Here is a 27,380-nt window from a genome sequence, read left to right on the forward strand (position 1 = left end):
ATTATAGCAAAGTAAAAATGCAAACATCATCTTAACAGTGTGCTTCGATCTTAAAAACCTTAAAAAGATTAAGTTTTTGTGTAATCTGTATGACTAAACTATTGGTGTTTCTTCTTTAACATAACAAAAATCATACTTTGCTGGACAGAGGCGATATTTTTTTTTTTTTGAAGAAGAAGATGTACAGATGCGATTACATAAACAGATGGGATTATACAAGACTAGTATCAAATGGCAGTGTGTCGTGATTTTTTTAAGAAGATGAACAGATACGATTACATAAACAACCAAGAATATATCTAGTGATTATACGATGTGCGTCAGTTTTGGTGGGAAGAAGAAGAGACGTCGATGAAGAAGAAGAAACATGATGCTGTTGTGTAGGGTTTTTTGGCAGATGGGTTATTAGGCAGTTGGGTTATGAGGAGGGTAATTGGGTAATTTCTAAAAAAATGGGAAATATGTAATTGATTTTATGGTATGAGGAAATACGTAATAATGCAACTTAGGAGGGGCAAATATGTAAAAATCCATAACAACAAAATACCTTCCTTATGAGAAACTCAAAAATAGTAAAATTGGACTAATCATGTGGAGTATACAACTAATTTGAAGGACTATTCTCGTAAAATCCATGGTGTGGTGGGTTGTTGAGTCATCCGACGCCAAATCAAGGGCTTCTCTCTCTCTCCCTGTATCCAAATTCCTTCAAATTCTCGTCTTGATCCTCAAGTTAAGTGCTGCTTTTGAGTAATCGATCATCTTCAGGTAAGCCTGCTGGAAGCTTCCAACTAATTTGTATATCCTCCGTTATTTCCCACGACTTCATGTTTCGGATCTGTACCGTAATTAGCTTGAATTTTGCCTCAGCTTGAATTTTGTATTATTATTCTAGGGTTGGTAGGTAGGTAAGTTTATAGATGGCTTCAAATCCTCCGTTTATGGTGGAGGATACCGATGAAGACTTTTTTGATAAATTAGTAGATGATGATGATGATGATTATAAACCTGCTGCTGCATTATCTGCAAAAGAGGAGATCAATAATATTGTTGATGATAATGATTCTGATGATGCTAAAGCTTTTGCTAATTTGAGCGTCGCAACTGGAGCTGAAGGTTTGGGGGAAGAAGATAGTTCGACAACTAGTAATAAGGATTTTAAAGAAGAAGTATCTGATGTTACGCATGTAGAACCAAGTTCATTCACAGCAGAGAGTGTTACTGAAGCACCCGATAATGGTACAGTCCAGTTGGATTCTACAGCAAGTGGGGATCAGATTCATGGATCTGGAGGTACTGCTGGTGTTAAAGAGGTGCAATGGAGTGCTTTCGGTTCTGATCCTCTGGAGGATAACATATTTGGAGCAGACCCTGGTTTCTTTGATGAATTTGGAAATGCTTCAATTGAGGATAGTTTCATTACTAGTGAATCCAACGGTGTAGTAAGTAATTCGTTGCATGCTGAGGATGCTAATACTTACTCGCATCAACTTCAATCCGATCAGGCATATGCTAATGCCACCACGGGGGAACATGGTCAACATCCTAATAGTAGTCAATACGGGGAGAATCTTTATCCTGGATGGAGGCATGATGCAAATACTGGACAGTGGTATCAACTGGATGCGACATCATCATATGCAGAAGGGGCAAATAACACAGTCTCTGCTTCTGATTGGAACATCACTTATCAGAATACAGAGGTTTCTTACTTGCAGCAGTCTGCCCAATCTGTTGTGGGAGCTGTAGCAGAGAAGGGCACAACGGAAAGTATTACAAGTTGGGATTCTGTTTCTCAGTCTGGTCAGAGTTTATCAAACTGGAATCAGGGTTCAGAAGCCAACAACAAAGTGTATCCTTCTCATATGGTTTTTGATCCCCAATACCCTGGTTGGTACTATGATATGAATGTCCAAGAATGGCGATCGTTGGATGATTATAATTCGCAGTCAACTGCTGTAGCTCAGGAGGCCGTCAACCAGAATGGGTATGGTTCAAGTAATACTTATTATGAAAATGAACAGAAAACATATAGTGGGCAGGAACAAGCTTATAACTGGAATGATTCTTTTAGCAATGCTGGACGACAGAGTTCAACTATGTGGCAACCTAATAATGTTGCCAACAGTGCCCCAGTGGAAGACTTTAGAAATAACCAACAAATAGGTAATCACTATGGCAGTAATTTCCATGTAGATAACCATGTTAATCAAGATAAATTTTACGATTATGCGGGAACAGCTTCCAACGCCACCATCACCCAGGTTAATAATGGTTTCCCTGCAGTTTCTGGGTCTCAATCCACTGTTCCTTATAGTCAGTCTTTCAGTCAGCCTTTGGAGCAAAGTGAGACCATGAATGTCCAAAAGGCGTATGAATACCAGAACCAGTTAAGCTATATGCAGCAACCGTTTCAGAGTGGTCACCAAGTATCTTATGGTTCTGCTACAGGAAGGTCATCTGCTGGTCGCCCTCCTCATGCGTTGGTTACTTTTGGTTTTGGTGGGAAACTGATTGTGATGAAAGATAGTACCACTCTCACAAATGCATCCTATGGAGGACAGGTTAGCCCATAAATCATCATTCTTGTCAATCATATGCCAGTATATTTTAGAGGTTACAATTATTTTGATCCATTTACATATGAATGGGTCGACTTGGGCTACATTTTACCACTAACGGGTAAATGGGTAATAAAAAAGTTCCAAATGTACCTGGAAATTATTGTTCCCAATGGACCATTTGTATTCATGTGTGGGGATCCCACTTCATGGATCTATCGTCGATTATTAGGATCTAAAATAGAATAGAAATTGTTATCTAAAATAGAGTAGAAACAATTATCTAAAATAGAGTAGAAATAATGGCGAACGTGTTTTGGTCAACCAATCCGACGCGTATAAAATTTATCCTTTTTGACCTGTTGTCACATTGATCTGGCAATTGATCTCTAGTATTTTTGTTTCGACCCACCTATATTTTCCTTATCTTTTAAATCTTTATTCACATATTTGCGTGTTTCTCATTGAAGGACTCAAATTCAGGATCAATTTCTGTTCTTAACTTGGCAGAAGTTGTTACTGGAGGAGCAGATGTAAATGACTATTTTCACAATCTCTGTCAGCGATCGTTTCCCGGTCCACTTTCTGGTGGAAATGCTGGGAGTAAAGAGTTGAACAAATGGGTTGATGATAGAATTACACACTCTCAAACTTCCGAAGCTGATTATAGCAAAGGTGAAGCTCTAAGATTGCTCCTTTCCTTGCTGAAATTAGCCTTACAGCATTATGGCAAATTGAGGTCTCCATTGGGGTCAGACACTAGCTTAAAGGTAATTGATAAAACATGTTTTTTCTGTTTGTTGATTAATCAGATTTTCTAGCTGCAATCATAGTGGCTATATGGCATTGTAGCAGATTTTGAAGTATGCTGAGTGCAGTTGTTTAGGGCTGACTGAAATGCTACTTGTGTAAAAGTCATATGTTTTGTCATAGGTTTAGTAGTCTTTTTTTCTCATCTATGAGTTCCTTGAACCTGTTTAATATCCATCCACTAATGGTTTTCTCTTTTATATACTTGCTCATACGTTTCCATGTAGCACTTCTCGATAGCCTGCTTAGGTTGTAGCTAGTTTTATAGTTTTCGTTATCTAGTTTTAAAGGTGGAAAGTTGAGCTGGTCAGGAGGTTTGGTAACTGGTCAAAATGAGTATTTTTGGAACAGGTCTGGTTGAATTACTTGTGTCTAAATTTTTTTGTTCTTTTCAATATGATTACCAAAATATATATTTTTTTCAACAGTATTTGAAGTTTTCGAATAACATGATTGAGGGTGCATTAAAAGTTTAAAACTATATTGTGAGCAATTTTCAACCACTTCTGTCTATAGTGATCAGATTGCCTTGAGTTAGATTACATATTTTTTAGATGATGACATTGCTTTACTACATTCTACATAAATGAGTCAACAAATTATCTGTTACCAGTGTTAATTTATTTATGTATCGTTTTTTGTTCTTCAATCAGGAAAATGATGCTCCAGAACTAGCTGTTGCTAGACTGTTTGCATCCGTGAAGAGCAGTGCAGAATACAACAATTATGGTGCTTTTGCCCATTGCTTGCAACATGTACCTTCAGAAGTACAAGTTCAGGTATTTTATTTGTCCCCATACTAGAAATGAATTTAATTGTTCTGCTCATAATGAAATTGCTTTTTATTAAAATGGATATGGATAATGTGTGTGTTAATATATAGGAAACTGCTGCTGAAGTTCAAACTCTGCTTGTTTCTGGTAGAAAGAAAGAGGCTCTTCTTTGTGCACAAGAGGGCCATTTGTGGGGGCCAGCACTAGTTCTTGCAGCACAACTTGGTGATCAGGTCTCTCTCCCTCTCTCTCTCTCTCTCTATATATATATATATATATATAGGGTAAGAAAACTAAAAAACTCCATACTAATATGTAGTATGATATAAGTGTTTTGACCCATTTTGACCAATTATCTGACTTTATTGACTCCCTGATTTTTCCTTGGATCAACCCCTTGGTCCTTTCGGTTTGATTGACTTCCTTGAGAGAAACTATGTTGTCTTGAATTATTTTGCCATCAAATTCTAATTTTCTTTCTTTGTGCGACTTTTATTGCAGTTTTATGTGGATACGATTAAGAAAATGGCTCTTGGTCAGTTAGTACCAGGATCCCCGCTGCGGACGTTATGTCTGCTTATTGCTGGTCAACCAGCGGATGTATTTGCAGCCAATGCTACAACAGATGGTGCAATCCCTGGTGCTGTAAATATATCCCAACAACAGTCTATACAGGTAATTGGTTCATTTGTTTAGGTAATTGGTTCATTTAGTATGTTTTTCTTGATCTAGTCTTGTTTATTTCTTTGCGTTAGGGTCAACTTGGTGCTAATGGTATGCTTGATGACTGGGAGGATAATTTGGCAGTGATCACTGCTAACAGAACGAAAGATGATGAATTAGTGCTTCTTCATCTTGGAGATTGTTTATGTAAGGAAAGGAGTAATGTAAGTACGCATGAATGTATCAGCTTTCATGATTTTAATCTTTGATTTTGGTTCGTAACTTTGTAAATATGATCCAGATAATTGCAGCCCACATCTGCTACTTAGTTGCAGAAGCAAACTTTGAAGCATATTCAGACAGTGCTAGACTGTGTCTCATTGGTGCAGATCACTGGACACATCCCCGTACATATGTCTCCCCTGAGGCTATTCAGGTCTCACCTCATCTCCTCTTACTAAAATCAAAGACACAACAACCAGTTCATTAAAATAATAAAACCTTGTAATTTTGGATGCAAACAGAGAACAGAGGTATATGAATATTCAAAGATACTTGGAAACTCTCAGTTCACCTTGCTTCCATTTCAACCTTATAAACTTATTTATGCACACATGTTGGCTGAAGTTGGAAGATTGTCAGACTCTTTAAAGTATGTATATTTTTCCCTCTTTTTATTTTCTTGCTTCTAGAGGTGGCAGTGTGGCACTTTCAGTCCATATACAAGGAGACATGTCAATTTGGGTTGTATTTGATTAATAATGGGCCGGACAGGATAAATTAAAAAAAAAGCTAAAAGAATGAAACTGGTCAAACAGGCTGAAAGGCGTTAATGAGTCAAAAGTTGCTTAACATTTATTCTAATGTTTACAATGCCCTTCATCATATTCATGTTATTTAAAAGAAATTATGATACTGTTTTTAGAACAATGTAGTTCTGTAATCTGCGTGCTTCTTTGTGTGTTTTCCTCCCTGAAAATGATATCACATCTTTAATCAGGTACTGTCAAGCCATTACAAAATCGTTAAAAACCGGGCGAATCCCTGAGGTAGAAATCTGGAGACAACTGGTCATATCCTTAGAAGAAAGGATAAAAACTCACCAACAGGTACTGCTTTTTTTTTTTTTTTTTTTTTTTTTTTTTGTTAAATCTCCCTCTAACCTTAAATAAATAAACAAAAACTATATTGCTCATATATTTTGTCTTCCTATTTTGCAGGGGGGGTTTTATGCAAACTTAGTGGCTCCTGGTAAAATAGTTGGTAAATTGCTCAACCTTATTGATAACACTGCACATCGTGTTGTTGGCGGCCTACCGCCGCCTGTTCCATCAACATCTGGTGGTGGTGCCCAACATGACCACCATCAACAAACGCAGATGGGTCCTAGGGTTTTATCTAGTCAATCAGCAATGGCAGTGTCATCTTTAGTGCCATCTGCGTCTATGGAGCCCATCTATCAGGCAGACGGAAACAACAGAAATATGATGCATAACCGCAGTGCTTCAGAACCTGCTTTTGGTCGTTCTCCCATGCAGGTGGTCATAAATTTATTTTTTCTTATAGCTGGTTTTTTGATTCTGATTATTTGACATACATTGTTGAAAATGAAATAACTCTACTGGTCATATGGGACTTCGATGTTGGATCAGGATGAAACGTTGAAGGAAAACTCTGCGGATTCACAAAGTAAAGCATCTGGGAAGATTTCAGGGCGTCGCGGCTTCGGTTTGGGGGCCATGCTTTTTGAAAAGACGGTGGGTAGGATTCTACCGCCTCGCCAGGACAAACAGGTACAACTTATCCTAAATAGAGGTAGAAACTGGGCGGGCCGTGCCTGTTGGGTAACAAGTCAAAACGGGTTGGGCCAACCAGCAAACAAAGTTTTCACTTTTGGAATACTATGAATAAAGAATGGTCTATATATGATTACAAACCATATTATTATTTATTACTAATAGACCCATTTATAACCACCATACATCTTGTTTACATTGATGTTTGCAGGCAAAGTTGGGGGACACTAATAAATTCTATTATGATGAGAACCTTAAGAGATGGGTGGAAGAAGGGGTTGATCCGCCAGCAGAGGAAGCGGTCCTTGCTCCACCACCTACAATGACGACAGCTTTCCAGAATGGATCACCAGATTATAGCCTTAGGTCCGCTTTATCAACCGAATCTACTAGCTCTGAGTTTGCAACCCCAGCACCTGCTAGTCATACTTCAGGAATCCCACTGATTCCACCCACCACAAACCAGTTTTCTGCACGTGCAAGAACGGGGGTTCGAGCAAGGTAAGTTTGATTATTAATAGACAAAATGACATCTTTTGGTATTTAAGGTTAAAACTGAGCATCATCATATCACTGATTGTAATTTGTAAGATATTAATACCAAAATCCAAATTCCGACACTTACCCTGTGACATTTTTTACATGCTTTTTACAGGTATGTTGATACTTTCAACAAAGGTGGTGGAAACCAGACCAGCTTATTTCAATCACCTTCTGTCCCTAACATTAAACATCCCAACCCGAACCCAAACTTCTTTGTTCCGACAGCCGTCCCTGCACTGCCTGAACAGCCAGCTGATAATCCCCCTGATAACCAAACTCCTCCCTTGGTTTCAGCTATAACAGGCCAATCGGCAATGAACACGCAAAAATTTGCATCAATGAATGATATGTCGAAAGGGGGATCATCATTATCATCATCATCATTAACATCCACATCATCAGTCAACAACCATTTCACATCACGAAGAACATCGTCGTGGAGTGGAAGCGCGGATCAAGATTTTTCGGTTCCTGATATCAACAATGAGCAACAGCACATGTTTATGCCAAACAAGATGGGTTTTACACACCCATCGAATGATGATCTCCAAGAAGTTGAACTGTAAAGCAAACGAGTAGGTTTCCCCTCTCTTATATTCTTATATATGTATACTTGTTGGAGAGATAGGTTTTGTTAAATTCTAGAGTGATGGTTCTGCAGAAATAGCAGAAGAAAGAGCTTCCAGTGTACAGTTCGTTTTAAAGTGAAGTAGTGTTTTGGTAAAATAGATGAGATAGTGCCTGTAATTTTTATTTTTTTTTAAGTTATATATATTTGAAGTATAAACTTGCATTTTATTATGTGTTTTATGCTTGATGACATATGCCATTTTATAGTTTAAATGGAATGTAATGTACAAATAATATCATATTTTAATTCAAGCATCTTTTTTTTTTTATAATAATTGTGTCATTTTGTTCATGTTAGGGAATACGAAACCAGTTTTAAGCCGAGGCTTGACAAATTTGTATATAGTGTAAGAAAATTTAGTGTGTGAGAGGGACGGTATTATATCTACTTAATTAATGATCATATGTATTACAATTAAAGCAATATGTACAAGTGTTTATGTGGTTCTTGCAATTATCTACTTGAAACTGGTTTATATATTTGATGACCCTATGCAATGCATAACCAAGGCTAAGACAAACTTTTGGACCAGTATTTTAAGTCTAGCTTCTTGTCTAAATGATGTTCGGTTAAATGTAAAAAAAAAAAAAGTATCTGGTTTTGGACCAGATAGTAAATGAATCAACCAGATATAGCTTATGGCTCAAGTGGCGGATTCAAGAATCATATTAATAGATGTTCATTTTTAACAGACAAGTGTTTTGTTTTGTTTTGTTTGTTTGTTTTTTTTTTTTTTTTTTTTTTTTTCTTCAGGGATAAATCCAAAACATTTTATTAAGTAGATAGCCTTTCAAAAAAAATAGAACAAAAAAAAAAAAAGAAAAAGTCCCGATGACTTTCTAAGTTTCAAAGCTACAAAATCACAGACTCATAAGTTCATAATTCACAATATCTTAAATCCTAATTTGAAAAAAACAAATTAGCTACAAATATATTAAGAGAAAAACTGCTACTTTAATTTGAGTATATGACTAACTGAAAAATTAAGATTAGACAGATTATGACAAAAAGCATAACAATTTAGCTCAAAATTTGCTTAAATCTGATAACCATAAGTTAGTTGAGATAGGAAAGTTCGCAAAAATAAAAAAGATAAGGCAACCGATGATGATAATGCATTTGGGCCGGGATACTATAATACGTGAGTTGTATGATGGTTAAATATAGGAAAAATTACAAGTTTTGTCCTTCATCTTTATACCACTTTTCAGGCGGTATCCTTTTAACGAATGTTGACAGACGGTGTCCTTTACTAGGTATTTTGTTGTAATTAGGGTTAGTGAATAAGAAGCTGAGGGCGTGATTTGGTTTTAAGGAAATAGGATCATTACATTCCATAGATGAGTGAATATAATGGACGAGACAATGGAATGGACAAAGGAATGAAATGGATCATTACATTCCATAGTCTTGTTTGGTTACCATGCACTAAAGGAATAAATCATTATCTTGTGTTGTTTGGTAGGTAAGAAAAGAGAAATGAATTAAATTGGCGATGGGTGGGGGTGGTGATCGGTGGCGGTTAGTGGCGGTGGCAGCGATGGGTGGCGGTGGTCGGTGGTAGCGGTGGTGGGTGGCGGTGGTCGGTGGGTGACGGTTGTTAGCGGTGGCGGTGGCGGCGGCGATGGTCGGGGTCTGCGGTGGAAGGTGGCGGCGATTGGTGGTGGCGACGACGGTGGGTGGTGGTGGTCGACGGTAGCGGGTGGTGGCCGTGGAGGATGGTGGTGGTGGTCGGCAGAGGGTGGCGGTTGTCGGTAGTTGCGGGTGGCGGCGATGGTGGTGGCGTCGACGACAATGGGTGATGGTGGTCGACGGTAGCGGGAGGTGGCCGCGGAGGATGGTGGTGGTGGCCGACGGATGGTGGCGGTAGTGGCGGGTGACGAAAGTGGAGAAGAGATTATATGAACATTTATAAAAGCACGCAAACTTCTACTTCTTGTTTCTTTTGAAAGTCCCGTATATCTCTTTCAAAAGAGAGTTATATGCCAATTATATTCTAAAAGTAATTATATCTTTTAACTTTTAAAACCAAGATTAGAATTGTAATCTAATCACAACTTCACATAATTATCGCATAATTATAACAATTATCTATTTTCTTCTAATTATCTAATAATTAATTATAATTTAAATTAATTATAATATTAATCCGGCTCTCCGTAATTATTCTAAATAATTACCCATTTCTTCCATTACGCTTATTATTTCGTGATCCGATTATTAACAACTAAAACACCGTTAGTTGTTCGTTGTCCAAAGTGTAACTCTTTGGGTTGACGGCAACCTCGAATTTTAATCGGACAATTGAACATTATATCCAACAGAAACACCTTCCAATTATTCTTCGATCCAAGTGGATTTAGAAACACAAATCAAGATTACCTTATGGTTGAACCAAAGGATTGTAGAGGATTCAATGAGAAAGATGGGGCGAAATCAAGAAAGCGTTAAGGAGATTAGGGTTTATGAGAAATCTCTGCTGCAATGTATTGAAGAAGAAAGGTAGAAGTCTAGGGTTTTTTGATCGATGTAAAAAGAAAACCCTGTATCCAAATCACCTGCCGATAAATAGTAGAATTTTTTTGACGCCATAGATGCAGTATAGAGAATTAGGGTTAGTGAATAAGAAGCTGAGGGCGTGATTTGGTTTTAAGGAAATAAGATTTTGATTGAAGAGAGAAAGACAAATGATTGATAATGAAGGGAAAGAGGGGGAATTCAGTTTGCCGCTCAAAGGGAAAATTGGGGAAACAATAAAATGCCACGTGTCAGCCACATGGGTAAGAACATGACATGTGGACAAAGATTATTTTGTTTTATTAGAATTTATAGATTATAGATTATAGATTTATAGAAATGTTATATTCCTAGATCAGAAATTTGTTTTAGTTATTTTTATAAATCTTAACTTGGTTTATTAGTTAGATTAAGGGGCTGTTTATTTAGCTCTTAATGGTTCAGATTGTTTAGATTGTTTGGTTCATGAGTAGATGTCTGAATGATTCAGACATTTGCCTCTGAATGGTTAAACATTATACTGAGCCTGAATGGTTAAGACCTATAATATGAATTTATCAGACATTTGTCTTTGAACGGTTAAACATTATACTAGCTCTTTATTGATTCAGTCCTCTTACTGATTCAACATTTAACTATTCAGAAGTTGTCAAACAACCCTTGAGTTAAAATGTTTATTCTACTAGCATATTATTTATAAACTCAAAGTTTATAAATAATAAACTTTAAAAAGTTTATAAATAATAAGCTTTAAACCCATTTAATTTTATAAAAAAATATAAATAAAATAGAAACTGTTACTTTTAGTTATTTTAGTAAGACTTAACAAAAAAGTTAACAAGGTTTGGCCTTAGTACTTAATATTGTAACAAATTAGACCGTTAATACCTGATTTTGCTAAAAAAAAATCAATGGATTATAGTCAATATTATTATTAACCCACCAAGTAGTAAGACCATGTGTAGTGGGGCGTTTTCTTTAAAAAAATTTCAAAAAAAACGCCCAATAACGCCTACCCCACCATTACATGGGGCGTTACTTTATAAAATTTTTGAAAAAAAAGTCATCCGGCGTTTTCTTTGAAACGCCCAAACAAACAAGCATAAACTTTGACTGACCAATAGGAGCATAGATTAGTGGATGACTTTTCATCTTTTTGAATAATTTTTTTTTTTAATAATTGGAAGGGGCATTATTAGGCATTATGCCCACTACACCACTTTTGCTATAATGCCCCATACTGATTGGGATGACACGTGTCGGATAATGCCCCATAGTGAGGGCATTATAATTCTTCACCACTGTGACACCCCAGGAAAACCAGTGAACGATGCAATCTATCCAGCTTCCTCAGTAAGTACGTACCAAATTTCGGGACGAAATTTCTTTTAAGTTGGGGATAATGTGACAACTCGAACTTTCGACTTTCACTTTCGCATTAAATACACGCTGACTTTGACTGTTTGATAGTTGACTTGTTGACTTGTAACTGTACATGTTATGTGTTAATGAAACGTATTGTATTGTGCATACATGTGATTACTGTCATAATGTGAGAATTATTATGAAACGCTTAGACGTAAACTGATTAAACCACATAGTGCCCGACGAAACAGAACTAGATTCACCATCAAACCATCTCGACGAATCAGAGTTGTGATTCGCCAAGGACCACTCAACGAAACAGAAGCCTGTTTCGTCAACCCATTCTCGACGAAACACAATGTGATTCGCCGGCCCATTGATTCGCCAAGCCCATTACGGGCCCAAACCGTCTGTATGTGTTTAAAACGTGAAACGACCTTCTGTTTCACAACTTTGACAAAACTGAAACCCTAGAAGCTTTCCTGTGCACGTCGGCAGCCCCTGTTATCCGAGAATTCACCCGTTCCGTCTGTATTAATCGTTTAATCCTCCGGTTAGTCATTGCTAATGTTTATTGGTCTACGTATTGTTGATGAATATCATGATGATCTGTGAATGCATGAATTGTATGATTTATTGTTAACCGTTAGGATGAACTAGGGTTGATTATGAATGTTGTGATCTTGTTTTCGGTATGCAATGTGAAATATGGTGTTGATTTAGGGATATCAATAAACTGATCGGATTGATGCGATTACGTGATGGGTAGATCTAGAACTAACGATGCTCATGTCGGTTTAATGTTGTTAAACTTTGTTGATTATGATTTCTGGGTTACGATAGTTGTACGTTGATTTGATAATGATAGTATGATGATTGTTCTTGATGGTGTTCTAGGCGGCTGCTAGAATGATTAGGGTTTCCATAATCGACTGCATGATTTTTGTAACTGACATGTTGACGTAACTGATGCCTTGACGAAATAGAATGTTTGACGAAATGGAAGTGTGTTTCGTCGAGGACTGTCTTGACGAAACTGGATTTGATTCGCCAAGGGGGTTTGACGAAATAGAACCTTGTTTCGCCGAGGGTAGTTGACGAAACAGAATGTGTTTCGTCAACATGTGTTTCGCCAACTCGAATATTTGCACAGTAACCTGACTTAACTCTGTTAGAAGTTAACTGAGATATTTAACTGCTGTTAGGTGATATACATGACTTATGTGATAATGGTTACATGCTAGTACTTCTATGATTATACCTATAGGTGAACAACTTGGATATAAACTGATTATGCATACGTACGTATTTAGGACGTGGTTGATTTACTTCGAGCACATACTTAGCATACCGAGCAAACCCAAGGTGAGTTCACACAGCCAAGGCATGGGGTTCCCGGGTGGGAATGGGATTTGATGAATTATTGTGTATACTCAGATGATAGAACCTAACGATAAGATATGACTAGACTAGTAACACTTATTGAACTGATCTTCGCACACCTGCCAAGGGTTGGCCGCGATATTATGACTGACTTCGCACACCTGCCTTAGGAAGGCCGCGAACTAAATTTACTAATCTTCGCATACCTGCTTAGGAGGCCGCGATACAAATAAACCTAGTCTAGAATACTTGGGAAATTTCCCCTAATCTTCGCATACCTGCCTGGGAGGCCGCGATACGAACTAATACAGGAATAACGATCGAACATACTGATACACGTACTATTACAACTTGCTATTACTGAACTTTACACTGTGAACTCGCTCAACTAGTTGTTGACTCTCTACTGCATGCCTTGCAGGACCTTAGGTACTTATGGAGCTTGCACTAGGAAGGAGCAGGTCGTTGTGGAGCATGGATCGTGGATGCCATGTTAAAACGTTTAAACAATCAAACTTAACATTACTTTGGGTTTACTTTTACATACTTTGGATTCTCATTATTACGCTTCCGCTATTGATACTATGGTTGGTTTAGAACATCAATTGTATTGGATTGGGTTTTACGAACTATCTTATTTACATTATGCTATGTTCAATATGATTGATGGCTTGATCCTGGTCATGTCACGCCTCCAAGCGGTGGTACTCCGCGTGTGAATTTTGAGGGTGTCACAACCACTACACATGGTCTAATTACCTTTGTATTTGTACCCTAAATAACAAACGCAATGGATTTGTTCTTCTTCATATCCTGATAATCCCCAATTGAAAACCCTAATTCCACTTTCAACCAATGGATCTCTCAAAACTCCCCGATTCCCAACGCCAAGAACTGGAAAAAGTCCAGAAACAATTTCAAGAACACCAAGCGCAACAACAACAACACCATCCACCACCTCCCTACGATCCGTATCAGGTTCATCAACCCTCCTATTATTACAATCCACCTCAACAACAACAACAATACGACCCTTCCTATTACCACTTTCAGGATCCGTATGTTCCGAATTTGGGCTACCATGGCCCTCCGGGTATTAATCCGGCTACTGCCGCTGCGGCAGTGGCAGCCTTGTCTCAGCTGACTCACTTTGCTGGTGGAGGACATTATGATCAGGGGCATTTTCGTCCTCCGGTATGTTATTTCTTCTTCTTCTTCTTCTTATTATTATCTCCTTGTTTGGAACATGGATTAGGAGCTTAGGAAGGGAGATAATAGCCCGAATAATGGGCGGATAGTTAGTTAGATGAAAAGCTATAGTTAGGTGGGTCATTGTTGGATTTGTGAATGAGTTTTATGTAATATGGGATTCTTTTTGATGCATGGCTATAGAGCATGGACAAAGTAGGTTCGTTTACCTGTGAATTGTGATGTTATACAAGTGTTGATTTTGTTGGGTCTATTGAAGAAGTTGTGTTATTACTTTTTGTTGCAGGGGAATTTTTACTGGTAAATGAAATGCATCTATCAAGTGTTTATGATATTGATGACACTTGTTTAAGGATGTTTAACGTAATTTGTATATGTGTTTGTTTGGATATAATATGTTTCTTGCACTATGAGATCATGTCTGAAAGCCTAGTATTTTCTATCCAAGTGCTTATATGACGCTTCATTATAAAAGTTTGAATCAAGTTGTACATTCTCTTTGAATCTATCTGTGCAGTTCTTTGTTGATTAACCAATTAAATAATAAATATCTTTGTCGCTGGCGTCATAAAAGGGCTGTAGTGAAGATAATATAGAAAAAAGGAATGAGGGACACAAGGTTTAAAAGAACGGAAACAAGTTTTGAGGCGTTTTCCCTTCGCCTCACGAGGCGTAAGCCTCGAGGCGAACCGAGGCGTAAGCATGGGGCGGAATTAAAAAAATATATATAAATTGTATATCTTATAAAAATAATAATACTAACTATATTCATCATCAAATTTCATCAAAATGATCAAAAACACACATAAAAAGACATAAATTGCTTGAAATTGACTCAAAAATTCAAAAACATCAAAAACAAGTATCAAAAACCCCTGAGGTGCAGCCTTTTTAGCGCCTCAGCCCCTCTGAGGCGCACGTACAACATAACCCCCCTGAGGCACGCCTCATAATCGTTTTTTGGGCGTTTCGCCTCAAGGCGCGCCTTGAGGCGCACGCCTCAGCCGTTTTTTAAAACTATGGAGGGACATACAAGGGTAGTTGTCACAGTCAATAGTTAAAAGAAATTGACTGTGGCATAAGTAAAAATGGACTAAATGTGAATTGAGCTCACATCATGCTCATGTAGTACCTAATAAGGGCACTAAGGAAGCGTCTGGATTTGTATTTTGGTTTTATCTATCTGATTATTGCAGCAGATTTTAATCATTATCAGATGAAGGGATTTTTTTGGCTCATCTGATTATTTATAATATTACATAATCACTTTCGACACGCACGCACATCCAAACACCTCTAACTCATGTATAGGTGCTTCCCTAGTTACGCTTTATTCAGTGACGCTTCTTCTTTCTTATCTTTGGCTGGTTGTGGCTCAAACTAACTGGCTTTTTGGGATAGGAAGTCATCATTTGACGTGGACTGAAGTCCTTCATTTCACATGTACAGACCCAGATATTAAACTAGCATTAGAGTTACTATCATCGCTAACTGCATGGTGGCAAAACTAATGCTATAGGGTTTCCGGACTTCAACCAACAAGCATCATTGCTTGTTTTTGGTTGTGGATTTCAAGAGATGATTGTAAAAACAAATTGAATGTGTCTTTATTCTCTTTGGACTTGCCTAACTGTTCAGGTTATTGTTAGCGAGCAAGTTTTAAGGTTTCATGCTGCTCATTGATCCCCAACACAAATGATGCATTTGAGGATGTGGAAAAACATGTTGGTTCGTCACTTGCACTTTTTAGTCCCTTTTGGAGGAAGAGAAATAAAGGTAACATACATATGTGATATTATCAAAGAGGAAGCTGGTGTTCCAAAACATCAAGTAGGTTAGCACTGCGTGAGAATCTGACGGATGGACAACGCACATTGAGACGTGTTTTCAGTTATGAAAACATTGCTCAAGCTGGTCATTTGTGGTTCTCAAAGCCTATGTGATGTTTTGTAACTACTAGGGTTTGATGATGAAGACCTTCATGCTTCAATTGGAAGATGTTGGAGTTTGATATGTGTCTCGTTTATTAGAGGTGGCAAGATGGGCAGTTAAGTTAATGGGTCAAAAAGGGTTCTGCGTTAAACAGTTTGATTTCAATTACGGGTTGAAAGTTGAAACAGGCTGGGATCAGGTTGACCCAAAAACATATTTTGTCCATTGTTTATGAATGGTTACATATGCTATAACACTACTATTTTTGAAATGAAATGATTAAAGGAGGGTCTAAGCATACCCTTCTTTGGGTCTTTCAACCTGTTTGACCCATTTGATCTGTCTTCTAATAAGCTTTTTTTTTTATCTGACTCAGTTATTCCTTTGGAGATAAACCAAACCCATATCAATTCATTCATCAGTAGTTTGAATTTGTCACCTCTAATATTTATCTGTCTGACAGGAGAGATTTTCTTGATACTGAAATTAGTACAGTGGCAGGAGCTGACTCATATTTAGGTGATCAGTGATCTAGTTACAGTATCAAGGGATGAAAACTCGCAATTCTCATAAGTAACGATTTTGCGTTAGTAGCTAGTTTGGGCCGTTTGGCTTATCTGTGTTGTTCTTTTGGTAGCAGATTGCATATATTTTTTTCAGATATATGACAGGGTAGGATAATTTCGCTAAATATGCGACAAATCTACAATTTGTACTTTCACTCACATGATAAGTATACGAATGTAGAAATTGGTACAGGAAGCACGTACAGTGAATTTTATGAAACATCTTGTGCAATTACAACCTCTCAATATGTGGTGGAATTTTTGACACACTATCAACTTGCTCCATAACTATAATGGACCTTGTTGATTCCATGAAATTTACAATATCAGTGTTTTAACTTTAGGAAGACATGTTCCTTTTTTTAATTAAAAATAGTTTATATGTTAAGACAGTTTTTTTAATATCCGACATATGCTGAACCTGTGATTCATGAATTTGGCTTTCTCTAGATGAATACCCGACACTTAATCTTTTCTTTGATCCCCTTAGATTGTTTTGAATGATTAAGTTGCTTCTGTAAGTTAAAGCAAGTAATTTGCATTTAATATTTACCTTTCTAGGTTGAGCTTGTATCTGATTACGAAGACTTTTTTATTGCATTGCTTCTTGAACACTTTCATTTGTTTGTTTTTATTTAACCTTAACTCTATTGCAGGTTGGTCACAATCCCTACAGGGGTGGTGGTAGCCGGGGTGGAGGTCCTTTTAGAGGCGGTGGTCGTGGAAACACTGGTTTTCGGCCCCCGCATACTGGTGTATCGGGTCCACCCTTTAATGGAAGAGGTCGTGGCCGTGATCGTGGAAGGGGTAAGAGGGGCAGGCATGGTGCACCATCTTCTCATCCTGAATCTTCAGCACAACCACCTGTCCAAACTGCACGGTGTGAAGTGTGCAAGGTTGACTGCACCACCGGTGAAGTCCTTGAGCAGCACAATAACGGGAAACGCCACAAAAGAAACCTTCGAAAGTTGCAAGATAGGAAGGCTGCTCACCAACCTGTTGTCCAGACAGAAAGAGACGCAAAACCCGATTCAGATAACAATCCTGGTGTGGAAACCAACAAACCGGAAGGGGAACCCGAACCCAAACCTGAAACCGAAAAGCAAACGGACGCTGGGGATGATAATAACAAAGCAGAGACAGAGGAAAATGACAATCAAGAAAAGAAACCCAGGATGAAACGCAAGATGAAAGGCAGGGTTCGTGGAACCCGTGGTGGCGCTAAACGTATGAGGCCCACAGGCCCACGAACTCGGAAAGCGGTAATCCCATTGGTTTGTGATTTGTGTAATATAAAGTGTGATACGCAGGAAGTCTTTGACCGCCATGCTGCTGGTAAAAAACACTTGTCTAAGCTCAAAAGGTTTGAAGGCCACCAAGCCATGTATGGACCGACAGCGGTCCAGGCCCTTTACCCTCCTAACCCTCTTTCACAGACATTAGCTCCTCAACCAGCCTATTATGGTGCATCAACCTCATATCCGGCTCCACCTGAGGCTTATATACCACCTCCCGTTCAAGCCCAGAACCCGAACCCGCAACTCGCTGATGCACCTCTGGAATTCGCCACCCAAAATGCTGTATTAACTGGATAAACATATGCTGGCATTGGAAGTAGGTGCTATGAAGTTGAAGGTTACAAGTCTTTTAGTTCGAAAATCAAAATTCTTAAAGACTTAAATTGCAAAAGTGGGATTTATTTAATCAGCTCTTGTTTTTAGGCTTCTGAATTATTTGTTTCTCATGACATGCCTTAAAAATGCAAAAAGAAAAATTTATCTTTTACTTTCTGTTCATATCCCACTAGCATTATTTAGACTCTTATTGAACTCTCCTCGAGACTCGTGGAAAAATATTATGGATTATGTGAATTATTTGAGGGATTTCTTGTTAGTTGAATGGGCAGTCCCATACTAGCAACCTAGCTCTGAGGCTACACACGCCTGGAGCACCATAGCCTTGGGCCAAACGTCTGGACGCTGTAGTTTCAGACATAAGTTTTCGGGACACCATGAGACTAGCGAATAATATTTGGCGCACTTGGTGTCCAGTCAGTGAGTATGAAATGTCATGACAATAGTAATAAGCATTTGGGTGAGCATATACTGTCGGTAATAACTCGGGTCTCTGGGCTAGGCTACAAGCCCTTTGGTCATAGGGGATCCTCCCATCTCGCTTACGGCGAGTCTATGAAATGTACAAATCAGCAAATGAATGAGCGGGCTAGAAGACCGACGTTCAAAGCATTGTAACCTACCATTGGTACCAATTACATGGATAGATGTAGCAACATTAGACGACATATGTGTATAAAGTGCCAGCTCACTATATTGTTTACATTAAGGCATCATGGCTAGAAACGTAAGGTAACCTCATATGCGACGCTCAGCGCCATCATAATGTGATATTGTCACACCCCTTATAGCTTATGTTTACTCTTTTTTTTATCATTTTTCTTCGCAATCGTTTTTGGACAAACATGACCAGTATGAGCACTTAAAGGGCATTCAATCCTAGTTATCTTTTGGCGATCGTCTGTGGGGCAAGATGAACCATATCCTAGGTCTCAGTTAGGCTCTAGAAAGGACTGCGTAACACCAACTGATTAAAAAGGTCTTCGAGAACATTAACCGAAGAAATGGTGGGGGAGGGCCACAACAACCTTCACCATCACCGTCTCTTATAGCGCGATCAAATTCTCTTCTTCTTTCAAGAGGTATAAACATAAATTAGCCTGAGTCCCTCTTTATTAAGAAACTGTTCATTGATCTCGAGCAGGAATGACGACAGTAGCCTTTTCATTTTCCCGCTCGGTCTTGGTTACAAATCAGTCTTATGGCATACATTTTTTAAAAACATTGTTGCTATTGATATGATAAATAATGTCTATAAGTAAGCATAGATACATAAAATAATTCAGATGCTAAAAAAAATATTGAATTGTAAACCATAAAAAGAATATTCCTACGGTATACACAAACGAATTCTTAAAAATGGAACAAGAAGAATTAATTATATACCTAAAAAATAAAGAATTAAAATCTAAGCATCACAAGGGGCAATCCAATGTCGTCCATTGACAAAACTCTTAGCAAGAAACTTATGGGCAGAATCGTAATTTAGCTCTCGGGCCCACGACACTCCACGGACTGCTGCAGCCCCTGGGCCCCAACATCTATACACACCAAAAAATGCAGTCCTGCCACCAAAAACGACATCGCATGAATAATACTTCTAAAACGGTAAATTTTGATTCTGTACCATATTTATAGTTTTTGTCATTTTCATAGTAACAGGAACCTTACTTGCTTTTGTTGCTGGCGTGGTCCCAGTCGTCCCATCCACCACGTGCAACCACGTCATCAAAGTAGGTGTACGAATACACGATCCGTGAGTACTGACCCATGGCTCGACCAACGTACACTGGTCCGCTACCGGTCACTCTACATCCCACAAATGCGAACCCGCTCTTGTCGTCTGGTGTTCTTCTATCGTGTGCTGCTATCGACCCGAATCGCTTTGCTATAGAATGTAGCTCGCAATTCTATCGTTGAGTTAATTAATACAGAGAGAAAATTGGGTTATGTTTTGGTGCAGATATAGACTTACCCGAATTTACTTTTGGCTTTATAATATGAATTTACAACGATCGTGTTTACAGGATTTTGATATATTAATGCTTTAAAATTTTATTCTTACATATTATTTTAGTATTTTTTTTTAGTTTAAAATATGTTAATCTGTTTTTAAACTTGAAAAATTTGCCATAAAAATATCAAATACTCATAAACACAATTAAAAAAAGAAGTAAATAAATAAGCTAAAGGGTGGAACCCGGTTGACACGAACATCACCCTTTTGGCTAAACTTGTCTGCGGATTCAACCCAAACCGTTTAATTAAACTCAAAACTACAAAATTTGTGTCGTGACAGTGTCACCTGTGATAAATCTTTTTTATTGCGCGGTTCTATATGTATATGTTAAATACGAAAAAAAACTGGGACCAATTTTGAGTAATACAACAAAATGGGTGTCCTACTCCTACTACTTTTGAAAAACATATACATAGCGGGAAAGGAAAGAAAAGGAAATGAAATTATAATTTTATGAAATGCTTGCTCACTTTGTACATGGAACGACCATTGCCGAAGATGAAGTCTATGGAACCCTGGATATAACACTCCTTGAAATAATGGCGACCAGCGTCGTCGCATAAAGTATCCTGCGCCCCGTAAAACCCACATCCCAAGAAGTACGCTTTGTCTCCGGATATCCGAAACGCCGCAGCTTGCCACCCTTGCATTCCAGGCATTGGAGCCGGCGCTGTATTCTGCACCACTACCCGATAATTAACTTAAACAACATTTTTTTTTTTTATGTTTGGAAAGATTTGAATCCACATAGGTCACTAAGTCAAAGTCACAGGTTAAACAGTATATACATAGAAGTTATCAATTTGCAACTTGTTAGTTGTACCTTAATTTTTTTTTTTTCAAAACCGTTATAGATTAATCATTACTAACCGGGGGTTTTTATATATTAAACAAACTCAATACGTTTACAGACTAATGTCAGGTAGGCGAGCAACAAGTTACGCCGCCACCCCCTTCTGAATAGCAAACCTTAATCTAATCTAATCTAATAGTAAAAAAAATATATGTACATACAAGTTATGAGTTTGCAACTTGTTAGCTGTACCTTGAAGCTAATATTACGGGCAGAGAAATAGTTAGCGTAGACGATGACCGAAGCTGTCTGATAAGTACGCAGCTGCTGCCCATTCGCCCCACGGTCACATGCTCGGTCATGCCATTCTATCACCGTCTTCTCCTTTCCCTCCCCTTGAAATGTAATGTACGGTTTATTTCCCGGAACCACCACCTTTTCTCTGCACAAATTTCAAAACCAACAAATCATTACACAATCGTTTCTTTCTTTCTTTCAGAACCCATAATATATTTAAAACTGTACTATCGTCGTCATAATGCACCTTATACAATAAAGCTTTGTAAATTTATCATAATACGTACTTGTAAGTACCGGCGGAGATACGGATGAGGATATTCTTCCGGTTATTGGCCGAAATGGAGTCGACGGCGGCCTGAACCGTGGTGTAGTCACCGTGGCCGTTAACGTCGACGGTGATATTGCGGTGGCCGCAGGGTCCTATCCACTTATGGGTAGGTTTAGAGGTTGAATTTGTTGATGTGGCAGTGAAGAAGAAGAGGAAGAGGAAGAGCAAGTACAGAATGCAGCAGGAGGCAGCCATTAAATTAAAGAAAGGTTGAGCTGAGGTTGTTATATAAGTTACTTATTAAGTGTGGTTGTGTACTTGTATATATATATAGCTAAGAGTTATGTGTTGTACAATGTGGAGTTGGTGTTGTACGTAGAGTAGTGGATTAAAAAACGGTTTATGATTTGCAACGGTCATCTATTGCTATTGAGGTTATTTTGGCGTCTCTTGTAGTTTGGATGGATGTTCACAATGTGTGTTACGGTGGCTCTACTCTATGCATGCCAATGTAGTTTGTATTCCTATAGTTATCTCTCATTGTGTTTTATATCGGCCGGGTATTGGGTATATATGTTAATTTGTTAAAAATTATTTAGTTATATCTCAAACGCATTTCTTACTATTTTAATTTTTCTATAGTCTTACTACTCAAAAGAAAAAAAAAAAGAAATACAAAACCCCAAACCCAAAATTAGTGTATCAATAAATTACACTACTAACCAAGAAAAAAAATATTTTTACAGGTATATATGTTTAATGTGTATCACCTAATCACTTATCCGGTCAAGTACGACTATACCTGCATACACACCTCAGTACATTTCCTAAATATGTTATATTTCGGATTTACTCATTTAGTTACGAGTGACGGATTTAACTACATTTGCCACTCCTACGTGTCTACATAATAGAAAATTAAGTTTAAACATTTAGATTATAATCTTTTAAATAAGTCTCAATAAAAAAAATAATTAACTACACATAAGTCAAGCAAGAAATATGTAAAGCAATCTAAGCAAGAAAAATGCTGGAAGCTCGTTGAACTATATTTGATTATAACACTTCTATGTTATAGCATTTCTATATTCTTAATGGTTTTAGATTTTAAATTTTTAACAGTGTTAAAATACTCTTTATTAAACATTTTATATAATTATCTAATATGTTTTGAATTTTTAGGGTTACACATTTATAAAATACTCTTTATTAAACATTTTATATAATTATCTAATATGTTTTGAATTTTTAGGGTTACACATTTATAAAATTGGTTTTAAGTAATCAAACAACGTAATATCTTAAAATCTATAATTTTTTTTTCTAAAATAAATCATTAAAATTATTTTAGTTTTTAAAGTTGTTAGTATGTAACTTTGACCTTATCAACATCCAAAGTGTATATTCAGGAATGTTGAAAACCGCTGGTGGTATGCACGATGGCTCCTTAATTAAACATTCTCTTTTTAATATTTTTGTCTACTGACCATGTATAGCCCATACTGTTGCTACGTGGGCCCATTGGGAGTTAGAAAATTCGAACGTTAGAACCCCAAGACATTTGCCCTCCAATTTCTCCTATTACGTTTTTTTATATGAAAAAGTGATAACATGGTTTTCTTTTTTATTTATACTTCTAATATATTATCTTTTACTGCTGATTTATTTAAATAACACGGTTGATTTTAGATGCAAATTATGTATAATTTATACGTTTGCAATATTAGTGAGTTGAGTTTTTTTTTTTTTTTTTTTTTTTTTTTTTTTGGGTAAAGGGTTACCCCGATGAATTTTATTACCATCAACAATTAAACAAGAGAGGAGGTCTTAAGCGACACCCTATTTTCAAGTATGACATGCCATACCCAAGTTAAACAAACAAAACAAGCCAAAGCAAACAAAGTCACTCCACAAACAACTTAAACAAGCAAAACAATGGACCAAAAACCACCACTCTTAGCCGCAATCATCATCAGTCACAAGAAGCATAAATAATCATGTTGCCTTAATCTATCTTTAAATTAAAAAGTTTATGAATTTTAACATTATTTAATCTAATTGTATACTTCACTATTATTGAAATCGTTGTATTACATAGACTGAATAAACAAAATATTAAATACTAATAAAATTTAGAAATTATAAAACGATATTTTGATACAGCATACGATTGAAATTACGCAAAGGTTACTATATTTAATATATATTATCTATATAATAATATAAATGAGATGGATTTGGGCCATGTGGCATGTTATGATGGAGCTATAGGATGATTTTGGGAGAGAAGCAATATTAGCTATTATGAATGCCTTGGACGCGGGATCCGAATTGCAATTCGGGTAAACCACGTTTAACAATTGGATCTTATTTAATGTTTCATCTTTCTTATCATTCTCACTGCCGCCTTTTCTCCAAACCCTAAACGAATCAAATGCCGCATCATTTTTTTAGAGAAATCAATTGAAATAGAGGTATGCTTCTATTGTTTTGATTTGTTTGATGTATTCAAATCCTCTCTTGAATTTATCCATCCAGCACTAGCACTGGAGATGAAGAGGGGTTTGTTATGATTTAGGGTGATGAAGACATTCTCATATGGTTCTGATGTGGCTTTGCTAATCGTTGATGATGGTGGTTGTTGTGGTGGATGCCGGCGGCGAGACGGCGGTCAAGCGGCTATGGTTTCTATCCACTTCTGACACGTTTCTAGTAAGCTTTTTTTTATTGCATGTTCTCTATTTGGTTAAGTTGGTTGTCTATGAACGAACAAGAGTCTGAGATCTTTTCGAAATCAAATGAAGAATTCTTTGAGAATAAAGCATCACAAACACAGACTGAAGGTCCAAGTCGGGTTATTGATAACCGGACATGCTTTAAATGCAATGAGATTGGACATATTGCACGAAGGTGCACCAACTCAAAACCTAAGTCTGTGGTTGTTGAAAACACCAAGAAACCGAATGATGTAAAAGGCAAGACGCCAATGTTTGTTGAAAAGAAGATTCAAAAACCTAAAAAAGTTAAAATCAATGTTAAACCAGTAAAACAACCTGTTAAGAAAGCTGGTGAATCTTCTAAACGTTTTACTCCACAACAATAAACTTGGAAGCCTAAGTCTGAGGCAAAAACATCTGAACCAAAAGTGAAACAAACTACTTCGATTGAACAAGTCAAGAAGTTTGATCAAAAGGTTTCTAAGACTGAAACTCAAAAGAAACAGACTACTTCAGCCGATTTGGCAAAGAGGTTTGTTCCCAAGAATTCAGTAGGAGATAAGAAGAAACAGACTTCTTCGACCCCTCCGGTCAAGAAGTATGTTCCTAAAAGTGTTCAACCAACTGTTCTACCATCTGTTCAACCAACTAAAGAGGAATTTTTCTTGTCCAAAGAGGTTGAGGTTGGAACAGAAAAGAGTTTGGAAGTGAATGATAAGCATTTTCTGCGTCTTTATACTACCACAAGTCGCCTAAACGTTAAGCTACCCGAGTCAATGGAGGCTTTGGTTGCTTCGTTTAACTGATCGCATCTGAACTGTGCAGGAGCTCCTAAGATCAATTTCTAAATGGATGATGGATAGCAGAGCGTCCAGGCACATGACGGGGAGAAAGACCATGTTATACGATGTTAGAGGTTTTAATGGAGGTTATGTGGGTTTCGCTGGTAACCAGGGAGGTAGAATAATCGGGGAAGGGACTTTGTCGAATGGTCTAGTGTCTTTTGAAAGGGTAAATTACATTCCAGGGCTAGAGAACAATCTTTTTAGCATTTCGCAGATCTGTGACAGGATGTACACTACTCATTTCACCGATAAGGAATGTCTGATCCTGAAGCCAGGATTTGTCGTCCCCGAGGAGTGGATCTTAATGCGAACACCGGGAGAGAATGACTTGTATGTTCTTGACTTGAGCACAACGACTACAACAAATGGTCAACCTCAATGTTTTGTTTCTAAGGCTGCCGAAAAAGAGTCGATTCTATGGCATCCCAAAATGGGCCATATACACTTATGGAAGATGAATCATTTGGTCCACAATGATTTAGTGAGATGCGTCAATTTGAAAAGTTTCCACTTGGAAGGTGAGTGCATCAGCTGCAAGAAAGGTAAACAAACCAAGAAGTCTCACCTGAGGAAGCTTGAAAATTCGATCACTAAACCATTGGAAAGGCTACAAATAGATCTTTTTGGTCCTGTGAATGTGAAGAGTCTTACTGGAGATCTATATTGCCTGGTAGTGAATGATGATTATTCGTGGTTCTTGTGGGTAACGCTTCTGAAGACCAAAGATCAAACCTTCGTGAGTTTGCTGAGTTTGTTCTGGAAGCTAGAGAATCTGTACCATCGGCCTATTTGTCGCATTCGAAATGATAATGGTACGAAATTTAAGAACAACGAGATGTCAAAGTTCTGCAACAAAATAGGTATTTTGCAAGAATTCAGTGCTCCGTACACTCCGCAACCATATGGAGTGGCAGAACGAAAAAATCAGACACTGATTGAAACGGCGCATACTGTGTTGGCTGACTCAAAACTACCTGTGAGTTTTTGGGCTGAAGCCGTGTCAGCTGCTTGCAATACCTTGAATCGGGTTCTAACCATGAAACGATACAACAAGACATGTTTTGAGCTAATTAACAATCGGAAGCCGAATCTTGAATACCTTGAGCCGTTCGGGTCACCCTGCACGGTGATAAATCCTGACGGGAAATTCGGTGCAAAATGTTTGGAGGGATTCTTTGTGGGATACGCTAGTCCGCTTAGACGAGTTTATCTTCCATGTCTCAATAAAGTGATTGAAGCTCAACATGTGGAGTGTCAAGGTTATACCATGCCAGTTCAAAAACCTGGTGACTCCTGGTTATTCAACTACGAGATGTTGTGGGAGTCATTCCATCTTCCTAAAGAACCGTCTTTTGTCGATCAGATAAGGTTGTATCAGGATTATAAGTCTTCTCAAGTGAACAAAGTTCCGACCAATACTTCAAAACGGCATCAAACGTCTAATGATCATGAAGCTGTTTCAACTCAAACTCGTCAAGATGTTGCAGATGTTCAGCAAACTCAGACAACTTCAGAACAAGAACCTGTTCAGGATAATTAAACAGCGGCGTTCGATGAATCAGAATCAGACTCAGATAGCCCTACCTTTGATAGAGAAGATTCAGAGTCTGAGGGGGAGCAGATCCAGTCTACAGGTCAGACAAACCAAGTTGATGATCAGGCTGCTGAACATAATGTTACTAATCTGGATACTGAAGTGATTGTTTCTGGTGAGGTAATGCCAAGGACGCTATCTTACCACCCCGAGGAGTTAATCATAGGAGAGCTGCAAGCAGGAGTCAGAACTAGACACCAGATTGACCAATGATTTTCTTGTTTTTATTCACAAGTTGCTTCGTTACAAAACGGTTTTTCTCTCAGCTGTTTCATTTCACAGGTTGAACCAAGAACTTACAAAGAGGCGCTGACTGAGGAATCGTGGGTGAATGCAATGCAAGAAGAGCTCAATTAATTCGAAAAACTTGGTGTTTGGAAGCTTGTAGACTTGCCAGCGGACACAGAAAAATCAATATAAAATGGGTGTTTAAGTGCAAGAGGGATGATCGTGGAGTGGT

The 27,380-nt window shown here is 37.8% G+C and overlaps 3 protein-coding genes across 7 annotated transcripts; 2 read left to right on the forward strand and 1 right to left on the reverse strand.

Annotated features, from left to right (window-relative positions):
- The first annotated feature begins 598 nt into the window (after positions 1–598).
- On the forward strand, positions 599–7,954 carry LOC110915825 (protein transport protein SEC16B homolog). 4 transcript variants are annotated; one of them, XM_035985922.1, is made up of 14 exons: positions 599–768; positions 896–2,564; positions 3,032–3,331; positions 4,025–4,150; positions 4,255–4,377; positions 4,646–4,819; positions 4,900–5,031; positions 5,109–5,243; positions 5,332–5,459; positions 5,808–5,916; positions 6,028–6,345; positions 6,460–6,600; positions 6,815–7,104; positions 7,259–7,954. In XM_035985922.1, the coding sequence occupies exons 2-14, from the start codon at positions 921–923 to the stop codon at positions 7,710–7,712; spliced, it is 4,074 nt and encodes a 1,357-aa protein (XP_035841815.1). In that variant the 5' UTR covers positions 599–768; positions 896–920; the 3' UTR covers positions 7,713–7,954. The 4 variants fall into 4 exon arrangements, with proteins under 4 accessions (XP_035841815.1, XP_035841816.1, XP_035841817.1 ...); XM_035985923.1 differs by having other exon boundaries at positions 627–2,564; positions 7,259–7,721; positions 7,808–7,954; XM_035985924.1 differs by having other exon boundaries at positions 627–2,166; positions 2,287–2,564.
- Positions 7,955–13,813: 5,859 nt separating this feature from the next.
- On the forward strand, positions 13,814–18,539 carry LOC110917367 (trithorax group protein osa). 2 transcript variants are annotated; one of them, XM_022161939.2, is made up of 3 exons: positions 14,107–14,236; positions 15,890–16,027; positions 17,406–18,539. In XM_022161939.2, exons 2-3 carry the CDS (start codon positions 15,947–15,949, stop codon positions 18,342–18,344), a joined length of 1,020 nt encoding a protein of 339 aa, XP_022017631.1. In that variant the 5' UTR covers positions 14,107–14,236; positions 15,890–15,946; the 3' UTR covers positions 18,345–18,539. The 2 variants fall into 2 exon arrangements, with proteins under 2 accessions (XP_022017630.1, XP_022017631.1); XM_022161938.2 differs by lacking the exon at positions 15,890–16,027 and having other exon boundaries at positions 13,814–14,236.
- A 1,131-nt stretch (positions 18,540–19,670) lies between these two features.
- Positions 19,671–22,067, reverse strand: LOC110917368 (probable pectinesterase 68). Its single transcript, XM_022161940.2, has 5 exons — positions 21,781–22,067; positions 21,449–21,638; positions 20,874–21,080; positions 20,055–20,293; positions 19,671–19,948 (listed from the first exon to the last, which is right to left on the reverse strand). Exons 1-5 carry the CDS (start codon positions 22,017–22,019, stop codon positions 19,792–19,794), a joined length of 1,032 nt encoding a protein of 343 aa, XP_022017632.1. The 5' UTR covers positions 22,020–22,067; the 3' UTR covers positions 19,671–19,791.
- Positions 22,068–27,380: the final 5,313 nt, after the last annotated feature.

This window comes from Helianthus annuus, chromosome 16 (assembly GCF_002127325.2).
Source record: "Helianthus annuus cultivar XRQ/B chromosome 16, HanXRQr2.0-SUNRISE, whole genome shotgun sequence".
Lineage (NCBI taxonomy): Eukaryota > Viridiplantae > Streptophyta > Magnoliopsida > Asterales > Asteraceae > Helianthus > Helianthus annuus.

Excerpts from the sequence above, each read along its gene's own strand:
- LOC110917367 (XM_022161938.2), top strand. The coding sequence starts at position 13,898 with ATGGATCTCTCAAAACTCCCCGATTCCCAACGCCAAGAACTGGAAAAA. Across the intron at positions 14,237-17,405 it reads AGGGGCATTTTCGTCCTCCG|GTTGGTCACAATCCCTACAG; the intron begins GTATGTTATTTC and ends ACTCTATTGCAG.
- LOC110915825 (XM_035985922.1), top strand. The coding sequence starts at position 921 with ATGGCTTCAAATCCTCCGTTTATGGTGGAGGATACCGATGAAGACTTT. Across the intron at positions 3,332-4,024 it reads GGTCAGACACTAGCTTAAAG|GAAAATGATGCTCCAGAACT; the intron begins GTAATTGATAAA and ends TTCTTCAATCAG. Across the intron at positions 5,032-5,108 it reads TATGTAAGGAAAGGAGTAAT|ATAATTGCAGCCCACATCTG; the intron begins GTAAGTACGCAT and ends AATATGATCCAG.
- LOC110917368 (XM_022161940.2), bottom strand. The coding sequence starts at position 22,019 with ATGGCTGCCTCCTGCTGCATTCTGTACTTGCTCTTCCTCTTCCTCTTC. Across the intron at positions 21,639-21,780 it reads ATCTCCGCCGGTACTTACAA|AGAAAAGGTGGTGGTTCCGG; the intron begins GTACGTATTATG and ends AAATTTGTGCAG. Across the intron at positions 19,949-20,054 it reads CACGCCAGCAACAAAAGCAA|GACTGCATTTTTTGGTGTGT; the intron begins GTAAGGTTCCTG and ends TTTTGGTGGCAG.